Raw genomic sequence first — 21279 nt, 5'->3', positions numbered from 1 at the left:
TATGAAATATTTTTATACCTACATATTTATTTTAGTCTGGAATATATCTGGCCAAATAGAATATATACATACATATAATACATATGTATATGTATATGTTTAAACTTAAAACATACATATACATATAAAGTACATAGATATGAACAGTATAAAAAACCAAAACATTTAGTTATAGATTTTATTCAAAAACATTCATTGCAAAGTTTTAGATTCAACACATTATATTATGTACATATACAAGATATTAAAAATAAAAACTGGTTGTGTACATCACACTTTTTTTCAATCTGAATTTTTATATTCTTTGATTAACAATTCATTTTATTATGGACAAATCCTTATCTTCAGCTAATGGATCCCAATTTTCCAAGCCCACAGACTTTTCAGATATTTTCCATAACCTTTCTGCATTTTCAGGCTTCAATGCTTCTCTTGATGGTCTTATTGGTACACAATCACTAAAAATATTAAATTGTCATATGAATTTATTTGAAATATACATCTGAGTTAAAGGCTCAATAGTAATTTCCTACATAAAGATGATTAATTTCTCAATGTGTGTATATTTATATATGTACATATGTTGCGGTGGCCGTCACCACATCGAAAGTCAAAAAATCGAAATCTTTATTCTTGTTCGTTTACCATGCATACATATGAAGAGTGGGTAGTATATATATATATATATATATATATATATATATATATATATATATATATATATATATATATATATATATCAGTGTCGTGCGGTAAAGTTATCTCTCTTTTTGTGGTACAGCCTTACTTAATGTGTGCGAGCAGGATACAAGAGGAACAGGATGTTCCTTTTGTATCCTGCCCGTGCACATTAAGTAAGGCTATACCACAAAAAGAAAGAGAATTTCACCGCACGACACTGATATATACATATATATAAATATATATATATATATATATATATATATATATATATATATATATATATATATATATATATATATATATATATATATATATATATATATATATATATATACATAGTACCGTTTACCCTGCATATATTCTTTTGGATCTTTCGACTTAAGATCTTTCGATTTTCGATCTCTGCTTTCCGATATTTGCTTTTCGACCTTTCGACTTTCGATACAGTGAACCGACCCCATATGTTGATATGTGGTCGGAAAAATAGCTGAAAATCAATAAAAATAATTTATTATGTTCACGTTATATAATAATTTAGGCCCTTTTATCGTATAAATGTAGATGTGCTTACCTATAGTATAAACCACTTTCATTTTCACATTTCTCATCTACTGCACAATAGATTGTAGTTTGGGCACCAAGTTCTGGTGATTTGATAAACCAATTAGCCAATTTATATATGGATCGAGCTCCGGGAAAAATAGCTGAATCTAAATGTCGTCCAAGATCAGTAGCTATAACACCAGGATGTAAAGAATAAACATTGATTCCTTCAATGTTGCGTTCCTGCGATTTAAATTATCAATAAAAAAGGTTATCCTTTGTTTTAAAAGGTATTACGTAAAATAAACTCAATATATTTGATATTAAAAAAATATGCACCTTTAATATTTTGCAAAGTTCTTTTGTGAATAGTACATTTGCTAATTTACTTTGACCGTAAGCACTTAGTGGACTATAACTTCTTTTTTCAAAATTCAAATCATCAAAATCAATTGACCCCACTGAAAAATAAATTGATATTCTTGTGGTTGACGATTTTAAATGCATTAAAATTATAAGATAATAAATAAAATGTAAAACAAATTACTTTCGTGGGCTTTTGATGATACATTAACGATTCTTGCAGGTTTTGAAGCGAGGATCCTTGGGAAAAGTAGCAATGTGAGTAGAAAATGTGAAAAGTGATTTGTTCCCAATTGTGTCTCAAAACCGTCTTCAGTCGTTCCTTTGGGACACATCATTACACCTGCATTATTGATGAGTAAATTTATCTTTGACTCTGTAGCTAATATATGATTGGCGCATTCCCGAACAGATGTCAACGAAAGGAGATCGAGCTTAGTGATAATAATCTCTCCAAGATTCTGCGTTTTTTCACATTTCTTTGTAATATCCAATTTTGCGGCTTCGGCTTTGGTTAAGTCTCGACATGCCATAATAACACGAGCGCCTAAAATCATAGTAGGAAATATTTACAAATGGTAATTTTATATTTGAGTATCTACTTTGAATATTTATGAATTAGTGATTAGTTAACAAACGCAAAAATGTCATTTGTATGTGAACACTATAATCATCCGAGTAACACATTCAACTTTATATGTGATGTAAATTTTAATTGAATAAGAATCTGCAATATTATACATACATTTATATACGATACTATTGGATTAACCCAAAGTTGCTAGGGTAACTTAACTGAAAACCTGCTACGGTTCTACATAAGTTGGGGTGCCTTAAACTAGTATGACAAAGTTGGTGATTCTAAATTGAAAAATGTAGCCGTGAATTAGCAGACAATTACATATGTATATTATTTTAATGCATTATTGGCCAGCAAGTTTTGTACATATTTAGTAAGTTTCTAGCTAACGCATTTAAATAAATGTATATTTTATAGTTTTGTAACATGAAATATGACGATTTTACCCACATGTATATGTTTTATTAAATTATATTATATTAGAATTGAAAGCAAATTAGAAATAATTTTTTTTCAAAAATTAGTGTATTTAAATTAAAATTGGTAATAAGGTAAATTTTTAAAATTTATGTTTAATACTTAACCTCTTTTGTAAAAGTCTAGAACTGTTTCTTTTCCAATTCCTGTATTACAACCAGTAATAACAGCTGTCTTTCCATCAAGTCTCGCCTTGCTGTAACATCTTCCACTGAAGAACGGCATTCTGTAACTTTAAAAATTTGTAAATATAATAATTTATGTGATTAATCTCGGTCTCCCTCACGGGACCGAAAGTGAAACGCCCGAAAACGCAAATATCGGAAGGCAAAGATCGAAAATCAAAAGATCTCAAGTCGAAAGATCAAAAAAAAAAGGGTGCATGGTAAACGGTACTATGTATATATAATATATATGAGTGGCATGCGGTGAAATTATCTCTCTTTTTGTCATACAGCCTTGTTTAATGTGCGCGCGCAGAATACGGGAGGAAAAGCCTGTTCCTCTCGTTCCTGTTGTATCCCGACGTATGTACGACGGGGGGAGAGACCCTTTTTTATCTTTCGACTTAAGATCTTTCGATTTTCAATCTTTGCCTTCCGATATTTGCGTTTTCGGGCGTTTCACTTTCGGTCCCGTGAGGTAGACCCGATAAATCTATTAAAAATTGTGTCAATTCAAAGTATTAACACTGAAAATTCATTTAAATGAACCAAAATAGTCAGTTATGATGGTTTACGTATGAAGAATTAGTAAATAGTCATCATTTTTATATAATACTTATTAAAACTAAATCAATATGCGGTTATACTCTTAAGAGTGATGAGTCTTTACTCGAGTTGGTGGATGAATGTTCCCCCAACTTTTGAAAATATATTTTACGGAGATATATTTCAGAAATCAACTATTGTCTATATACATATGTACATTGTATGAAGAAGGATACATCTTTATAAAATTTTCTTGTTGCATAACGTCTCACAAAACAGTCAGCGAAATAAATTTACATACATATTTATGCGTATTAAAAAAAAGATTAGAATGTCGAAGGTTGGTGATACCAAAAATGTTAGCTTGATGTGAATCATCAACTGGCAAAATTATAGAATAGCATGAAATTCCTTGAAGAGGTCATAGCCTGTCTATAGTTGTCGAGCCAAAAATATTATTATAAAAAAAAATGATGACACAACAATTTAGAATCTAATATATTGATTTTAATTCAATACTTACGCAGTAAAATATTCATAATGTGGAATGACTAACAATCGGAAAGCTTAAGTTAATGATAGCGAAGTTCGTTTACACTATATTTTATGCTTTAAAACTATTCTCAAACTATAATTAAGCTTAAAGAATAAAATAAAATAGCTCAAGGTGTTTATACTATGATTCTCAGGTTATATATTTAATAATGTAATTCTGTCTTTAGTTCTGTGCTTTATAAATTACTAGTTGTTTTACCCGGCTTCGCTCAGTATTTTTAATATATACAGCTTAAACGTGGCGAATCTAATAGTAAATATTCATTTGTTGTTTTTTTTTTAATTTATTTGAATCTAAAAAAATATATATCGAATCGAAACCATATAGAATCGTCCTCATATAAACTTTGATTTGTTTTCGATGTTACCAACCAACATTACATACATACATACAAAGTCTCTTTCGAAATTATATATTAGATATGTATGTATGTATATATTTACAATATCAAACATTTTAAATGTTAATTTCTCCACGAAATAAATAATTATCAAATTATGTGGTTTCTCGATTATATCTTGGTTATTTTGATTCACTTAAAATCAACCGTAAAATATAGTAATGATTCTCAAAAAAAAAAATCTATAACCGAGCAATTTTTAATCGTATTATACATAGTTGATATTACAAAAATACAAAAACATGATATTCGATAAAATCTGCGGTTAATATGATAATAAAAAAATATCAAGCTCAAGATAATAAAAAAATACAAAATTAGTTGTAAACAAAACACAACACACAGACTCTAAGCCCGTGAGTTTTGAATAGACGTTCCAATCGAAAATTCGAATATTCGATTCGAATATATTTATTTGCCCCTTTTTCAATATTCATATATTCGAGTATTTATAAAACTAATCGGATATTATATATATATTTTTTTTATTAAGTAAGTTTCAATATTCCTAGGCAATGAAATCGTCTTTCTTGTTAACTCGACTTTCAGAACTTTAACAACGTTTTCGATTTGTTTGTTTAGGATGCGCGACGATTTAGATAAATTTTCTAATCGTAAATATTAATCTATCAACGTTTTCCTAAAATGAAACCACAACTGATTATCTGTAATAGATTTGTTCAATATTTTTTTTTATAAATTTGGAAAATAAAATGGAACATTCATCACGTACATATTATATATTACGTATGTAGGTACATGTTTTGAAAAAAAGTTTTTATTTTGATTTACGCTATTTTGTCTTAACGCGCCGCTACTGCAAATATGACTTATTTCAAATATTGGATGCATTTTTGTTTGTCGAATAGTTCAAATAGTTGTCGGGAAGACTCGGAGTAAAATACATATTTTTATTTTTTATCACAATAAACAATAAATGAATACATATAAATATATTATTTCGCTAAAATATCCCTTTTTTATTTTTTTTGAACATATAAACAGATGTTTAAAATTTATTCTATAAGTATTTACATACTATTACATGTAAATAAAATACAATATGTAAGTAGGTTTCCTCGTGGGTCACCAACTATTAAATATTACTCTAAGATAATACATATATTGATTATAATGCAAAATTTTCGGCTACGATGAAAAAACTAGTTAAATCAATTGAAAAGGAACTTCCTTGGGCTTTCAGAAAAAGACGCTGTACTGTTACATAACCCACTATCTGCTTCTCGGAATTTAGCATTCCCGAGAAAATACACAATGAATGAATTAGAGTTAGTATTATAGAACAATGGTCGCGACTCAAAAAAGATTGGAAGCCAATGATTTTTTATAATCTGCCAAACACTAAATTGGATTATTTCAGTTATCACAGGTAACCATAGTCTACAGCAGCGGCTCCCAACCTTTTTTGACTCACGTACCACTTGGTAGTATATAACCATAGAAGTAGAATGCATAGAATGGTTATTGTTAACAAAAGTATCCTCTAAAAGCGAGCCATCGAAGAGAGAGACGGAAAGTTAGAAGAGAGACAAGAGAGAGAGAGACGAAGTTTAGCAAACAATGAACAAAATCTGCCGCGCAGAGTTTTTGTAGCAACATTTTTGGAGTCTGAGAGCGATTCTATGCATTCTACTTCTATGTATATAACGCTAAATTATACCACCATATAAAAAATTCGGGTGTGACCAACCCATGACTTTATCTATGTATTTGAGGAATATAAGAAGGTTACAAAACAAAATTCGATATTGAACTAATAACTATGATAGTGATACAAATTGAGCGCAAATATATGCAAATACTTGCACAAGACAAAATTTCTACTTACGGTTGGCGGATTTTGTTCAAATTTTTTTAATTATTTAAAATCAGTATAATTATTATACAAATTTAATATCAAGAGGATAAAAATAATTTAAAAAGTCAAAATAAAATAATGATATATTGTTTTAAAAAAAAATACTACTTTCGGTTTACGAATTCTAACCAAAACGTTACCAAATCTAAGTTAGTACATAAAAAATACAAATATAAATTTTTAGCTTAATACGTTCAGGGGTGTGGACAGGATCTAGGCGACAACATTTTTGACCTTTCTAATAGGAGAAAATCCCACTTCCGGTTCATTAAATTTGATGGTTTTATTTTTTATTTTTACTTAAAATCACTATCTTTATTATACACAATATATCAAGACGCTTAAAGTAATTTAAAAGGTCAAAATAAAATAATGAAAAAATAATGAAATATTGATTTAAAAAAAAATACTACTTCCGGTTTACGAATTCTGACCAAAACGTTACCAAATCTAAGTTAGTACATAAATAATATAAATATAAATTTTCAGCTTAATACGATCAGGGGTGTGGTCAGGATCCAGGCGACAACATTTTTGACCTTCCTTCCGGATGCTTCCGGAAGGGAAAAAAACCCACTTCCGGTTTATTAAATTTAGTGATTTTTTTTTATTTTAATCACATTGATACAAGAATTATACTTGCATTTTTTCGTGAAGACCACACATGTTTAAGGGGTCGAAAAAAATAGTGGAAGAAAAATCGAACAAGAGTAAACTGCCACTTCCGGTCGACGGACGCTTACCAAATTTTATACATAACTTGGTATTGAGCTTAAACTGATCGATATGAAATTTCAGTTCGAATAATCAAAAGGCTTTTGAGAAAAACATAAAAAACCTCGATTCTTTAGAGTAAAAGTACTACTTCCGGTTCAGATAAAAATATTTAAAAAATATAAAATTATAAAAATTATTATTTCTAGTACATGTAAAAAAAATTCAGTCCGATTCAGTTAGTAGTTTGGGAGAAAATCGAATTCAAAAACTTAAAAAAAAGAGGACACCTATAAGGGGAGGTACCATTTCCGGTCAACTTAAAAATTTGAAAAAAATTTACGTAGTGTCTATAAGAATTTCATTAACCGATACTAAGTTTCGGTTCGATAGGACTAACGGTGTTGAAAAAATCCCCAAAGTACACAGACACACACACAGACACACACATTTTTTCTAGATCATTAAAACGTGATCAGTAATCGATTCTGAGTTCGAATCAGTCAAAATCTCGAGTTCGAATTTTCGCATGATCACAAAACTTCATCTATTGTTACTACGTACATAGATAAAGTAAAAATATTGTATTTCATGAAATTTTTTTTTCCAAGTGTAATTATTATATATAGTATTTGCATGGTAAGTAATGTGAAGACAGGATACACGCAATATGTAGATCTGTTTTGGTAAAAAATGTTGTGGAAAAAAGTTATTTGCGTTGTCACAATTATACTATGCTCAAAGTTTAATATATTTATCTACTATTTTGTCCTACTTCTATTATTGATAAATGGTTTTAATAAAAACCACTTATCGCTAATAAGCTGTATTTGTCAGAAAGCTGTTCATATTCTTCACTAGTACCTAGCCAAAAATCAATAACCTTATTTATTTCGAATTCAGTTTTTAAATGCTATAATTTGAAAGTTCAATCAAGTTCAATGTTCATTATCAAAGGGGTTTGAAATCCAATTGTTTGCTTCTTAAGGTTTGGGGAAGCACTGCGTAAAAGACGATTTCATCCCTATTAAATGCTTAATTACTTTTCCACGTATATCCCGAGACATACTATTCTTGTTTTCAGATTAGAAATTACATAAAGTTTCAAATACTTCAGTTTGATCATTTTCGATACATTGATTCCAAAATCTAATTTTCTAATCATACTTTCAATTTAATCTACAACATTAAGAAGGCTGAACACCAGCGCCTTGTCCATACAAACGTATTACACTTCAACCTTCCTCAATTATGGCAATAGAGAAATTATTTTTTAATATGCTATAGATATCCACCATTGGCATGCATCTTTTATTTTTTTGATTAGTTATTTTTATAGGAGCTAGGAGCCGCCAAACATCTATAAAATCGCCCCTTTTTTACACCCACGAAAAGAGTCCAGCGTGATTATTTAACGGTCGATTTAAAAAAAATACGCATACAGTTGCATTGAAAATATCTTTCTCATACTGATGATGAAATTTTTTTAAAAATTGGTCCAGTTTCGGAGGAGAAAATTGGAGAATACGAAACCTCGATTTTGTCGATTTAAAATACGTATTATCTGGTCGAAGCGTAACTGTCGCATTCACTCAATATATATATTGATATATATTGTCGCATTCACTCAATATATATATCGAATAAAGGAACGGCAACAAAATTAAGGTTTCGGGTGTACACCCCTCTCAAAGATCATTATCGAGTTGTTCTCAAGTGTTAAATTCAAGTTATTTATTTATTGGAGCGCTAACGCGGTAAATTTAAAAATGCACTCCAAAATCCATGCCGGATCTGAGGAAAACGTATCGATTGCCAGATTTTCGATCATCAACTGTACATACTGACGTCGAGGATGACTAATTAAGATAATGTTTATTAATTATATAAAAAATATTTCTATTTTTTAATGATTGTAAATCATTCATTCCTCATGCATTCATACCTCATGCATGTCCAGCATTACTGATTTTTTTTCGCGTACCACAGGTTGGGAGCCGCTGGTCTACAGTTTTCAATTATTGATGTTTTAGCTATTGTATTAATAGACGATTTCAGTTTTTCAGATGTATGACGTTTTTCAGGTTAGGTTACTTACGAATTTTTAGATTTTCAGTACAGTTCAGTTAGATTTTTTTGTGTCTAAGCAACGCGACGCACGTCACTCCAACAACATGTACCCACTGCGACTAAAATTACTACATATGTATCAGTGGCGGACGGTGGGTGTTAATACCGGGTGTGCTGTGTATGCCGTAGGGCATAGGGTATAAAATTAGCAATTAAAAAAAAATACTCGTTTTGCATTACAAAAATGTTTAATTTATTAGTTATTTATACATAAGTTCAATGCGACGTTTCTGAGACATAAACTTTTCAATCACGTCTGCATAGAATGTGTCTTTCTGTTTTAATTCCACCAATAACTTTTTTTCTATTGAAATTAAGCTAAGGCCACATAATCTATCTTGACCTTGCGTACCTCTATAGCAAGTTTTTATTCTTTTCAGCGCCGAAAAAGAACGTTCTGCTGAAGCTGTACTGCTTGGTATCGTTAATATTAATTCTCCCAGCTTAAACACCTCTTTAAAACCAGATTCGAGGTTATTTTTTGTCATGAATTGTATTAATTCATGAACAGGTTTCTCTGAAAATTCAGAGCTGGAATATAGCACAATGAGTTCGTTTTTCAATCGAATATAATCAAACAGTGATCCATAAAAATCTTTTAATTTATTAATTAAAACATTTGGAAAATTTTCTTTATATTCGTCATATTTATCATTACAAAGAAGGTGAAAATATTCTAATTTGGAAAGTGAAGAATATCTACATTCGACTTGTGCGATTATGCTATCAACTATTTTGAAATATAATTGACGAAATGAAGTTTTATCTTCTACTTCTGAATAATTTTTTAATCTTTGTGGCCTACGATCATGATCATCATTTTTTTCATTTAAATAATTATTCCATAACATTTCAAAATTATTATCCCTTTCGTATTTCAGTTGCTGCAAAACATCATTAATTTTTTTACAACAATATAAAACGTCCGAAGATTTAGATTGAAGAATGTTATACAAAACATCAGTTATTCCAAACAGTTTTGAAAAAAATTGAAGAAGTTTAATTGTTTGAAAATCCTCTAAAAAGCCTAAAAACCCTCGTGCTTTTATAACAGTATCTGTGTCCCATAATTCACAATTTTCTATAACATGTCGAAAAAAATCTGTAAATTGACTTCTGTATTGTTGTACTGTGCTACTTAAACGAGATGTAAAATTCCACCTTGTGGGTGAATACTCTTTTGGAAGATTTTGAAAAGTATGTAGACAATCCATTTAAAGTTTGAAAAAATGATTTACTTTCTTTAATATCAGAAAGACCTTGCTGCAATACTAAATTCAATACATGAGCATAACAGTGTGTAAAAAGAGCAAAAGGATAAGCATTGAGGACTTTGGATTGCAAACCATTTACGTGTCCACTCATTACACTTGCTCCATCATAAGTCTGTCCAACCAATTTGTCTTGAATTTTAAATTCTTCAACTATGTTCACCACGTGACGGAATAGACCATTAGATGTTTTATCAGCACTAACGTCTGTAAAACTAATAAACCGTTCATGTACATTGCCTTTACATACAAAACGTAAAACTGTTGAGAGCTGTGATTTTGTCATTATATCTGAAGTTTCATCGAGAATAATAGCAACAAAACTTGCTGACTCTACTTCATTTTTTATATGAACTTTAATAACATGAGCGATTGCTTCGATTATGTCATTTTGTATACTTGGAGAAGTACCACGAAAGGTAGTAGCAGTATTTAAATGAGTATCTAAAACAGAATCATATTCTCGAAGAGCATTTAGATATTCAATGTAATTGCCTTTGTTTACGGAATTACATGACTCGTCGTGACCTCGCAGGGACAGTTCTTGTTTTCCTAGATAGATTATTGCGTTAATAATTCGTTTTAAAACATCTCTATTTTTATTTACTTGTTCATTATGTCGACTTATTTCGGCTTTACGTTGACTGTCAATTAATACGTCGATTCGTTGTTTGCCAAACATTTGTATGGAAAGAAATGATTGAACGTGTGCCTGCGATCCTTCGTGTTTCTTCAGTGCTGCTGTCAAATGGTTGAGATCAGCAAATCCTTCTTTGTTCCACACATTAATATCTTTGGAGAACAATAAACATGGCCAGCAGAAAAGTTTGGATCGAATTTCACAGCCTGTAATCCATTCGAATTTTTTATAATTTGAAACGCAAAAATGTCTAGTGTAAACTTTTGTTTTTTCTTTATGCAAACTGGATAAATTTGGAAGAGACGGACACGGTTTCCCATATTTAATTATTTTTAATTTTATCTCAAAACTTCTATTTGAAAACGGAATAGTTAAAATGTCTTGAACACTGTTAGCCATTATTAGTTATTAGAGGTATGACTGAGATATGACCATAAAAATACGAATGTGCGAAAAAGTACGAGACCACGTGTCGCATCGCATTCGGTCAATTGCCGAGTGGTGCGCGGTGCTCTGAAGTCGTAGCACACCGTACGTCTTAATATCGCGAACAAACCTATACAAGCGAATATCCGCCTGCACACTCCAACCAAACCCACCAATTTGCTGCACGGCATAGGTATTCTCTCGTCGCGGCGCACAAACTACATACACACATCACACAACACGCTGCAGACTGCACACCACACCATACACCATACATTTAGCGCACGCGGTAAATACACCATACACATCAATGCCTGTTTATACAACAACACATTATTTTGTATTAAAATACTACTTTATGTGGTCTTTGGTTTTCACGGGTGTGCGCCGCACACCTAGCACACACCCAATATACGCCACTGATATGTATATACTTTCGTAGAGATACATACATTTCATATCATTATACACACATTCACATATTCAGGGACTCTAAATCAAAGAGCGCGAACAATGTATCACACCTATCTACATACATACTTAAGCTTACCATAATTTTTATTTTCCAAACCGGGACAAAAAATATATGTAAGTATTCCAACTTCCGACACCAGAAATCGTATCTCGCGATGCCATATCTCAATTTCTCAAAAAATTATACAATTTATACATATGTACTATATTATTTAACAACCATAATATTTGTAAATTAGTTTTTATTTCAAAAAACCGGTACTTATTTTTAATACAAGAATTTTCTTATTTTTACTAGTTTTGAAATTTTCGTATACATATTTCGAAAGTTGTAGCGCCTCCGTGATTTCACGTCACTATTGATTATTTAATATATTTTATGTAAATAGTTCATGAAAACTATGAAAATATTCGTTTATCATGCATACATATGAAAAACAGTTAGTATATATATATCAATGGCGTGCGGTAAAACTCTCTCTCCCCCCGTCGTACATCCTCACTTAATTTGCGCTAGCAGGATACAACAGGAACAAGAGGAACAGGCTTTTCCTCCCGTATCCCGCGCGCGCACATTAAACAAGGCTGTATGGCAGAAAGAGAGATAATTTCACCGCATGCCACTGATATATATATATATATATATATATATATATATATATATATATATATATATATATATATATATATATATATATATATATATATATATATATATATATATATATATATATATATATATATATATATATATATATTATATATACATAGTACCGTTTACCATGCACCCTTTTTTTTTTGACTTAAGATCTTTCGATTTTCGATCTTTGCTTTTTCGACCTTTTCACTTTCGGTCCCGTGAGGTAGACCCGTACAAAAGACTTCAAATCTGCTAAATTTACTGTTAATAATAAAAAAATTAGGGGTTTAAATTAGGGGGGCCCAATTTTCAAAGTTTGCACCAGGGACCACACTTAACAAACCGGGACAAAATGACAAACCTGACCCATCTTTAAACTGGGACAATTCTAGTCAAATCCAGTGTTTTTTTAATTGATTTATCAGATCAAGAAGGGGGTAATTTAGGTGTGTTAATAATATAAATTATTAATCAGATTCGATATACAGGGTAGCTAAGTGCAAAGCCTTAAAGGGTTGATAGCTCATATCTAGACTCCGGATAGAGACCGTGATTTTTCCAGGAATCGGGGCGGTTTGGCTCTATTTACAAAGCTAGAGTACAAAAAAGAAGGTTGGGCGAACCTTTAACAAAGCAGTTACAACAATTGAATAATAAACGGCGCGTCTGACTGAGTCGTATCATTTAGAACATTTTGAGCCACAACATATCTCGGTCCAAGTCTTAAGGTTTTTTTTTAATTTAATTTTTAAAGATTTTTAGTAAAAACACCAAAATCTCACAGTTAATTGCTAATACTGTTAAAAGTGATATGTTAGTAAGTTATTATTTTTCTAATGTTTATTCAATCAAATAAAAACAAATACAACCATCTGTGTCCCACCAGTTTTAGTGTGACGGGTGATCACGTGTGACCGATCTAGAGCGACCGTTTGTCCTGTGACCGGTTCACATATGTCTAGTAATCACCGAACCACGGATTATATATCTGTTGAAACCACAAATGTAATATCACACTAGTGGTAATAATAGATAAAATAGACATGTATATATAATTCATTATACAGATTAAATTTTATATAGGCAACTATTACATTTTAATAATCAAATGTAAATGACTAAATTTACTTCAATAGGAGATTATAATTGGAATTTTTATATAATATCGGTAGCGAATGGAAAGTAATCTGTTGCCCACAAGTAGTCTTAGGAAGACCTAGTAAATATGCCATTCAACATGATACAAACAATATTGGCTAAGTGTGGTTATTAGAATTATTTAAATAAAATTATTTCTAGATACTCTAAAGTTTAGCCATCTGTATTAGCGATTTTAATTGGAAACAATTAGATGGCTCATAAAATATGCTATATCCAAGTGAATAAATTCAAGTGTTGAAAAAAACTAATTGTTAAATAAAACAATAGTATGTACTTACCTGTACACAATCTAATTGCCATCCATTGAAATTTATTTGAATTTTAGCTTTGTTTCATGAAGAATATTATATGTATGTACATATGTATATATTTCATATTGACTTTTTTAAAATTATAAAAAAAAACATTCACATTAAAAATATATATTTGTTACTAAAAATAAAAATAAATAAATATATCATTTGTTTCTATGAAAAAAAAACAACTTTGAAATATTTCTTGTATGTACATCAATACATTATTATTACAATATATTTGATACAAGTGTTCACATAAATCGAAAATAAATTGTAAAAATTTCTTTCACTTAAAAAATTAAAGATCAAATATTCCTAGAGATATCCAAATTTATTTCTGTACCACGTAAAAAATAATATTACATATGCATGTAGAAACAAAATTTTCAAAATAATTTTGGGTTCGAAACTGACTGTTATTATCAAATTTACAAGTTCAAATGTATTTTATATTTAAGGCTAGACATTTTGTAAATCTAAGGCACTCTTGACCAAATTCACGGGATTTTGAAAATTACCATCTTGTCATTTATTTTCTAATTAATATTTTGATCACTTACGTTCATACTTTTATTCATTTAGGACGGCTCATTGTATTTAAAGAAATAAATTCCGGCTTTGATATTTTATTTTTATCATGGTACAGAAAAATAAAAACAAATTATTTATTAATTTTGAAATTGTCAACATTAATTTTCTTAATATACAAAAAATATAGTTGGCGTAGTACTATGATAATTTTAACTTAGTAAGTAACATTGTGTATGTAATTGAATTTACCAAATATTAATTGAATATTACTAGTATATATGTATTTTATGATGATTGTACCTACAGTCATTTTTTAAAGATATTTAATGCCATTTTTAAAATTAATTGCATTTATGAAAATACGGTAAAACAATTATCTATGCGACATTGGTTAACATATATATGTAAATTAACATTGAAATAGTAATATTATATATGTAGTTATAGTTACGACAATTATGACAGTAACATCATAAATATGGAAGCGAAAATATCAAAAATATTTTTATATACATATAAATTTTTACTTATTAAATTATCTTCATGCGTGACACGATAATAAATCTACGTTTTCTATTAATATATACCTGAAATATGTATGAGCGTTTATACATATGGATTTATATACTAGGAATTACATGAATTATATACATTTTAAAATATGGTAAAGAAGTTACAATCATAACAGTCAAAGAAAAGAGTATCACAGTACATTTATTAAATATAATAATGTTACCTAATTCTACCACAAGGATTATAATATTATATGTTATGATGTCATAAAAATCATTTTTTGTTTGATATCATCTTAAATTTTAATAAGCTGAACCATGTATATTTATAAAATATAGTTAGATAGTACTGTAATAATTAAAAAAAAAAAAAACAAGAACATACATATATAAATAATATTTAGTTTAGAAAACACAAAAACATATGTATTATAAAAGTAATTAAATTGTATTTGTTAATAAAAAAATTAATTGAAAAACCGTTTATAAAAGTAATATTATTGTCAATGTAACTATAACATAGTTTACTGAGATTATATGTATCGTTTTATATTATTTTTATGTAATTACTATTTTGTAGCAAAATTTGAATGTAATTTTAACCCTTGTTAATTTTTAGTGTGCTAAAATTTTGTTTTTATTCAGTCGCTAAACCACAGACCGTATAACAAAATCGTACTACATATATAAATCTTTAATGTAAATTTGGCACAAAACATGGGAAAAACGGATGCATTACAAACAAAATAAACATTATTGCTTTCGTCACCTCATTATTTATCCATCTCTGTAAGCTCTGTTCATTGAGCAAATACATACATAATTATTGTAATATTATACTCTAGATGTATATTTTTGAAAAAATTTCAATGATTTAAATGAAATAATATTATATAAAAAAATGATTAAAAGATAAACTGAGAATTTTTTAAAATATAAATCTTAAATAAAAATTATACGTAAAGTAAAAAAAAAAACTACTTATGGCATTCTGCATCGTCTGCCAATATAATAGTGATGGCACTGGTAGCAGAAGGACTTTGGTCATGCGGTATGGGATGTGGTGGTCCATGTGCCAATTGTTGTAATTCATGTCCTTCGACAAGTTGCGTTGGATAAGTAGTGGGTCTTGCTACAAGAGGTGTAGCTCTTACAGCTTTTCTACTACTTGTACTTCCTTCGCTAGATGCTGCGCGTTTGTTACGCTTCAGTTGTGGATATCTGAATTGACCGAATTGGCGAGAAGGTCCAGCAACTCGCAAAAGTGATCCCAAAAAGAAAGTTGCAAAGGTCCAACTAACTGTCATCACAATGACTAAAAATAATCCTATTTGTGTGTATGGCAAAACTCTTGCGGGGAGCATTAAAGCTCCTGCCATACCTGTCGTCAACGCAGCCATTGCTGTCGGTGGAGCCGCTATAACTAATGCACGCGTGGACCGGACTTCTCTTTCGCCTTCAGATCGTCTATAAGCTAACCCAATATGCAGACTAAAATCTACTGCCAACCCTATAGCTGTCGATATAGCAAGGCTCTCTAATACATTTAATCTCCAACCTAATAACACTAAACATCCAACGGTAACACAAATTGATAGTGTTATCGTTATAATTGCATAGAAACTTATCAAAATATTTAATGTGACTAAAAGTAAAACGCCTAATGCCATTCCCATTGATATTCCAATAGCCATTAAAGTTCCTCTCGATAAAGTTCTTTGTAAATCATAAAACTCTAGCTCTGATATGAACCATCCATTTCTCATGCCATCCGGTGCTTTGGACATTTCATACTGAGTCCAATTCTCTACTAGTAAATAAAATTCCTCCATTGATTCATATGACATAGAAAATGAATAATTGCTTTCAAATTCTACAACCAATGCCACAACTTTTGGTAAGCCATCACTTCCTATTGTTTTTGAAAATCGGGGACCAGCTACGCCAGGCATAAAATATTCGCGTGGAGTTTGATAAAGAGCAGAAATAGCTTGTACAATACAAGTATCGAAAACGATATGAGAGTATGGAAATTGAGATTTTTCACAGCAGGGACTTCTATCAATCATGTCGATTTCGTCAATGCACCTATAAATAATATGAATACATAATATAAAATTAAAAGTTGGTGTAATTTTTTTTTTAAATAAGCAATAACATACTTCCTCTCCATCCAAGTTACAAAGTTTTCTATAAAACAGTTTGGTAATAGTGGACCCATGATGGATTGATAAAACGGTTGACCTTTTAAGCGAGTACAAAAGTCTAATAACCACACTTGAGAATCTGCATTAGAAATGTTAAACGTCGGATCTAAAACAAGAGATCCGTGTGAAGACGGATCCATAGGATTTCCTGTGTCAATAGCAGTTACTCCCCAAACCCATCTCAGTGGCATCTTATTTCCACTACCCCATTCCTAAAATTCATATTGTTTATTAAATTGTACATTTCACAAATACAATGATTATTTATTTAAAAATTCAATAACCTTATTTGATCTTTCGAACCAATAATTATCTCTATATCCAATATCATATTGTTCAAACATCTGAGAAGAATGAAACAATTGAAAGCTTCGAGTATCAGGAAGTTTTAAACCAGGATAGTAGCCAATTATTATGGTACTAAATATTGATAACGATCCTAATTTTTTTTTAGAAATTAGTATACAAAATGAGGAAAATATAATACATTCATTCATTTAATTTTATAACAAACCTAAAATTATAAGCCAAAACCATCTTAGTTTAATAATACTAATAACCAAAAATCTGTTCATCATACTCCAAGTCTCTTCTAATGCTTGTCTTATTGTTCTCATTTTTGTATTCCAGTTTTTATTCTGAAAAAAAAACTCAAATAAATAAAATAATCACAGTAAAAAAAAAGAAAATTATATTTATAAACCACCTTTATGGAACCACACCAGGTTTCTATGATGATAATACTTGCTGGCAACCAAGTTATCATTAGTACAAAATTTACTATAACCACCGTACCAGTAAATATACTGAAAAATACAAGGAAGACCAATTTTATTTTCGTAATATAACATATTATTTATAATATATATTTTCAAAAAAATTGTTTCTATCGTATAATTAAATATAGTATCACTGCAAAATATATTAATTAAATGAAATTGACACCTGAAACAATTGACAGCAGTTATATGGCTAATGAAAGACGCATAAAAAGCAGCCGCTGTTGTTAAACTAGTAACAAACATAGTAAGTGTAGCGTGTTGTAATGCATCAGTCATCAACTCTTCTAGCTTTCCTGAATCGATTCCAAGACTCGTTAACCCATCTATAGATACTTCTTTGCGACTTTCCCACACTTTTACAAAAATAAACATGTCATCTGCACCAATACCTAAAAATCAATTTATATTATAATATATTTGAAGAAATAGATAATTGTTTAGACATTCTAAATTTTTTATTTGATAATCTTTGAAACGCAATAGCAATATAAGCAATTGTCTTGACAAATTTTTTTCTTCTCTTGTCCACATTTTTATAAACATATTTCAATATTCGTCGTTAGTTGAAGTTGTATTGTTATACATACATATGGCATCTAAATCGTAATTTGTGTGGCTCTTGATAAGTTTTACTTTACGAGTACATATATATACTTATGGATGTATATTAAATAATGCAGGTGCCTTGTATTGTTAAATAAGCAAGTGCAAATTTAAATTTAATTAAACTTAAAAAATATATTGAATAATGTACATATATATATATATATATATATACTATTATATTTCAATACAAATAAAACATTAATATTTAAATATTGTAAATTGAGATAAATAAAATATTTTTAAACGTGTAATATTGTACAAAATTTGATTGCATAAAATTTCTTATATTAAATATTGTAAAAGTTAAAAAAAAGGATGAAAGCACATACCAACAGCGACAACAGCAGTTAGAAGATTCATAAATGGAAAAAATTTTAAATTAAACACAGTAGTGTATAAAAAATAGGAGATGCCAATGGAGTATGCAATTGCCAAGCATGTAGATATAGTAAGAAAAAATGAGCCTGTATATAGCCACATGCATCCAACCACAAAAAAACCCCCGAGACCCACTAACCATGTATCATGAACAAGCCATGTATCAAATACAGCATTTTTTACCCCTAGAAAAGAATAAAAGAAATACATTAAGAATTGCTATTCGACATTAAACGTATGTAGTACATTCTAAGAAAATCGCACGAATACACACCTAAATTCATAGCTACTAAGGACACATTATTGTATTTAAAATTTGCATCTTCTATGAGATGATAGTAAGGCATGATAGAAGTGCTGCAAGCTAAAGGTAAGAAAATCATAGATGTGTGTACATGCACCATAGAAACATTCTGAAATAAAGGTAATTGTTACGTGATTATTATTGGTATAATGTAATTGTATTTTCAATTGTTAAACAAAATTCAAATTATATAATACATTTCCAAGTTTTACTTCTGTGGGAAAATTTACTAGCTATTTAGTTGAAACAACAATTTTATGACACATTGAACACTTACATTGGGCGGAAGAAAATCAACATCTACTAAATATGTAAGAATATTGAATACAGCATTATATTTATAGCATTCAGTTGGCGCTGTACAATATTCTGCTTCACAATCAGTTGCCAGCTTCAATGAATGAAAGAAAATAGCACAGCGAGATAGAAGTTCTAAAGTTTTTGTAATATGATCATCCTAAAAAATAGTTAACTATTAACTGCTTTTATTAAAAGTTTTATATTATTATCTTCCTTTTTTTTAACTTACAGTTATATCCATACAAGATGTGCTATTGGAAAGTAATGCGATATAATTGGGTAAACTCCATGGCTGACAGCATTCTGTGGATGTAGAACGTAGATCTCGACGCTCACATAGTGATATATAAGTCTCACTTCCGATGTCTATTAACTGCTGTTGTAGTACACACATACTTTTTAAGTTGTCTGTATTTAAAAGTGAAGATCCATCAATACTTTTAAACACCAAATGTGCATAGTCTGCACCTGTGAAAATAATAATAGTGTTTCATCTGCTGCCTATCACGACAATAAATTATGAGTTATTGGTCTGTTACAGCACAATAATAAATAATTATTCTTACTAGGAACTCCACAGAAAAATCCATCACTAGACAAATGATTGTGTTCAGAATTCGAAAGTGGAAATTGTAGATTTTTTAACGAAGGCCAAGGATCTCTTGTGTGTTCATCTTGTGATAAATATGTTAAATTTTTACCGTATCCCCAATGTTCATGCTCATCAGTTGTATTTGTTTCATATTTAGAATGATTAGATTCAGTGTATAAAATTCTGCTCAAATTATTAGACATCTTGGAATGTTTATTTTTTTTAATTTTATGGATAACATCCTTTGGCCGCTTTTTTTTCCCATTTCGAACTTCATCCTTATATATAGATTTATTACGTGATTTCATATATAGAACCTCATCTAAAATATTTTTTGGATTAGCTGCTAATGAACCAGATGGTCGTTTTTCTTCAATTAAATTTTTCCAAGATATCAAGCGTTCTGCTAAAACTGTCCCACGCGTTTCGAACCCCTGCAGATACAAAGTTAATATTAATTTAATTCATTATATATATAAACAAAAAATAAATAAAAGTATGTATCATAATAGTAATGTTTACCAAAGTTGGATCTGTAAAATCTGGCAACTTTTTGGTTACTAAGGGCAAAACTGAACATATTGTGGCTAATACCATCACAGTGAATAGAATTAGGCATGGATTGTGAACCAGTAATCGAGCATAAAAACTCATTGTGGAATCCAATGAGGTGCTTTCCAAAGCCACACTTTCCTTTCCATCGAGATCCAAAGTTTTTGTTGAAACATTACCCCTGAAGACAAAAATATTCGTATTACGTTTAGAAAATTATAGTGTCCATAAATTTCAACTGAATGCTAATTTTACAATTATCAAAAACAAGTTCTATCTAAATTTAGAGCTATAAACTGACACGCATTGGGCGAACGTTGCAGGTTAAGTTGGCCATTTGTAAACAAAACTTGACAGTTGTGTATTAACATTAGTAAACACACGCATAGCCGACGGTAATATTAAAAAAATTGTATTTTATTAAAATATATTTATTGTAATATATTCGTTAATTGTTCAATATTTTTGCTATTTATTTCGATCATTTAATATCTGAAATATTTCATTCCTATGTAATATAAAAAATAATAATCTACATAAAGGTCTGTTCATACTTAACAGCACTGCACGA

At 29.7% G+C, this 21279-nt stretch overlaps 2 protein-coding genes across 3 annotated transcripts; both read right to left on the bottom strand.

Moving 5' to 3' along the window:
- Positions 1-14: 14 nt before the first annotated feature.
- Positions 15-9112, bottom strand: LOC143914634 (retinol dehydrogenase 13-like). 2 transcript variants are annotated; one of them, XM_077434920.1, is made up of 6 exons: positions 9005-9112; positions 2755-2879; positions 1775-2137; positions 1567-1688; positions 1256-1470; positions 15-458 (listed from the first exon to the last, which is right to left on the bottom strand). In XM_077434920.1, exons 2-6 carry the CDS (start codon positions 2870-2872, stop codon positions 317-319), a joined length of 960 nt encoding a protein of 319 aa, XP_077291046.1. In that variant the 5' UTR covers positions 2873-2879; positions 9005-9112; the 3' UTR covers positions 15-316. The 2 variants fall into 2 exon arrangements, with proteins under 2 accessions (XP_077291046.1, XP_077291047.1); XM_077434921.1 differs by having other exon boundaries at positions 2755-2873; positions 9005-9097.
- Positions 9113-15964: 6852 nt separating this feature from the next.
- Positions 15965-21069, bottom strand: disp (RND transporter family member dispatched). Its single transcript, XM_077434172.1, has 14 exons — positions 21010-21069; positions 20679-20889; positions 20131-20590; positions 19794-20032; positions 19542-19721; positions 19235-19373; positions 18912-19145; positions 18288-18365; positions 18140-18257; positions 17898-18000; positions 17709-17832; positions 17479-17633; positions 17150-17406; positions 15965-17075 (listed from the first exon to the last, which is right to left on the bottom strand). The coding sequence occupies exons 2-14, from the start codon at positions 20808-20810 to the stop codon at positions 15965-15967; spliced, it is 3330 nt and encodes a 1109-aa protein (XP_077290298.1). The 5' UTR covers positions 20811-20889; positions 21010-21069.
- Between the last annotated feature and the right edge of the window lie 210 nt (positions 21070-21279).

The sequence above is a fragment of the Arctopsyche grandis genome, chromosome 7, assembly GCF_051622035.1.
Source record: "Arctopsyche grandis isolate Sample6627 chromosome 7, ASM5162203v2, whole genome shotgun sequence".
Taxonomy (NCBI): Eukaryota; Metazoa; Arthropoda; class Insecta; order Trichoptera; family Hydropsychidae; genus Arctopsyche; species Arctopsyche grandis.
The sequence above is the reverse complement of the archived record's forward strand: the minus strand, read 5'-3'. Positions and strand labels throughout refer to the sequence as shown.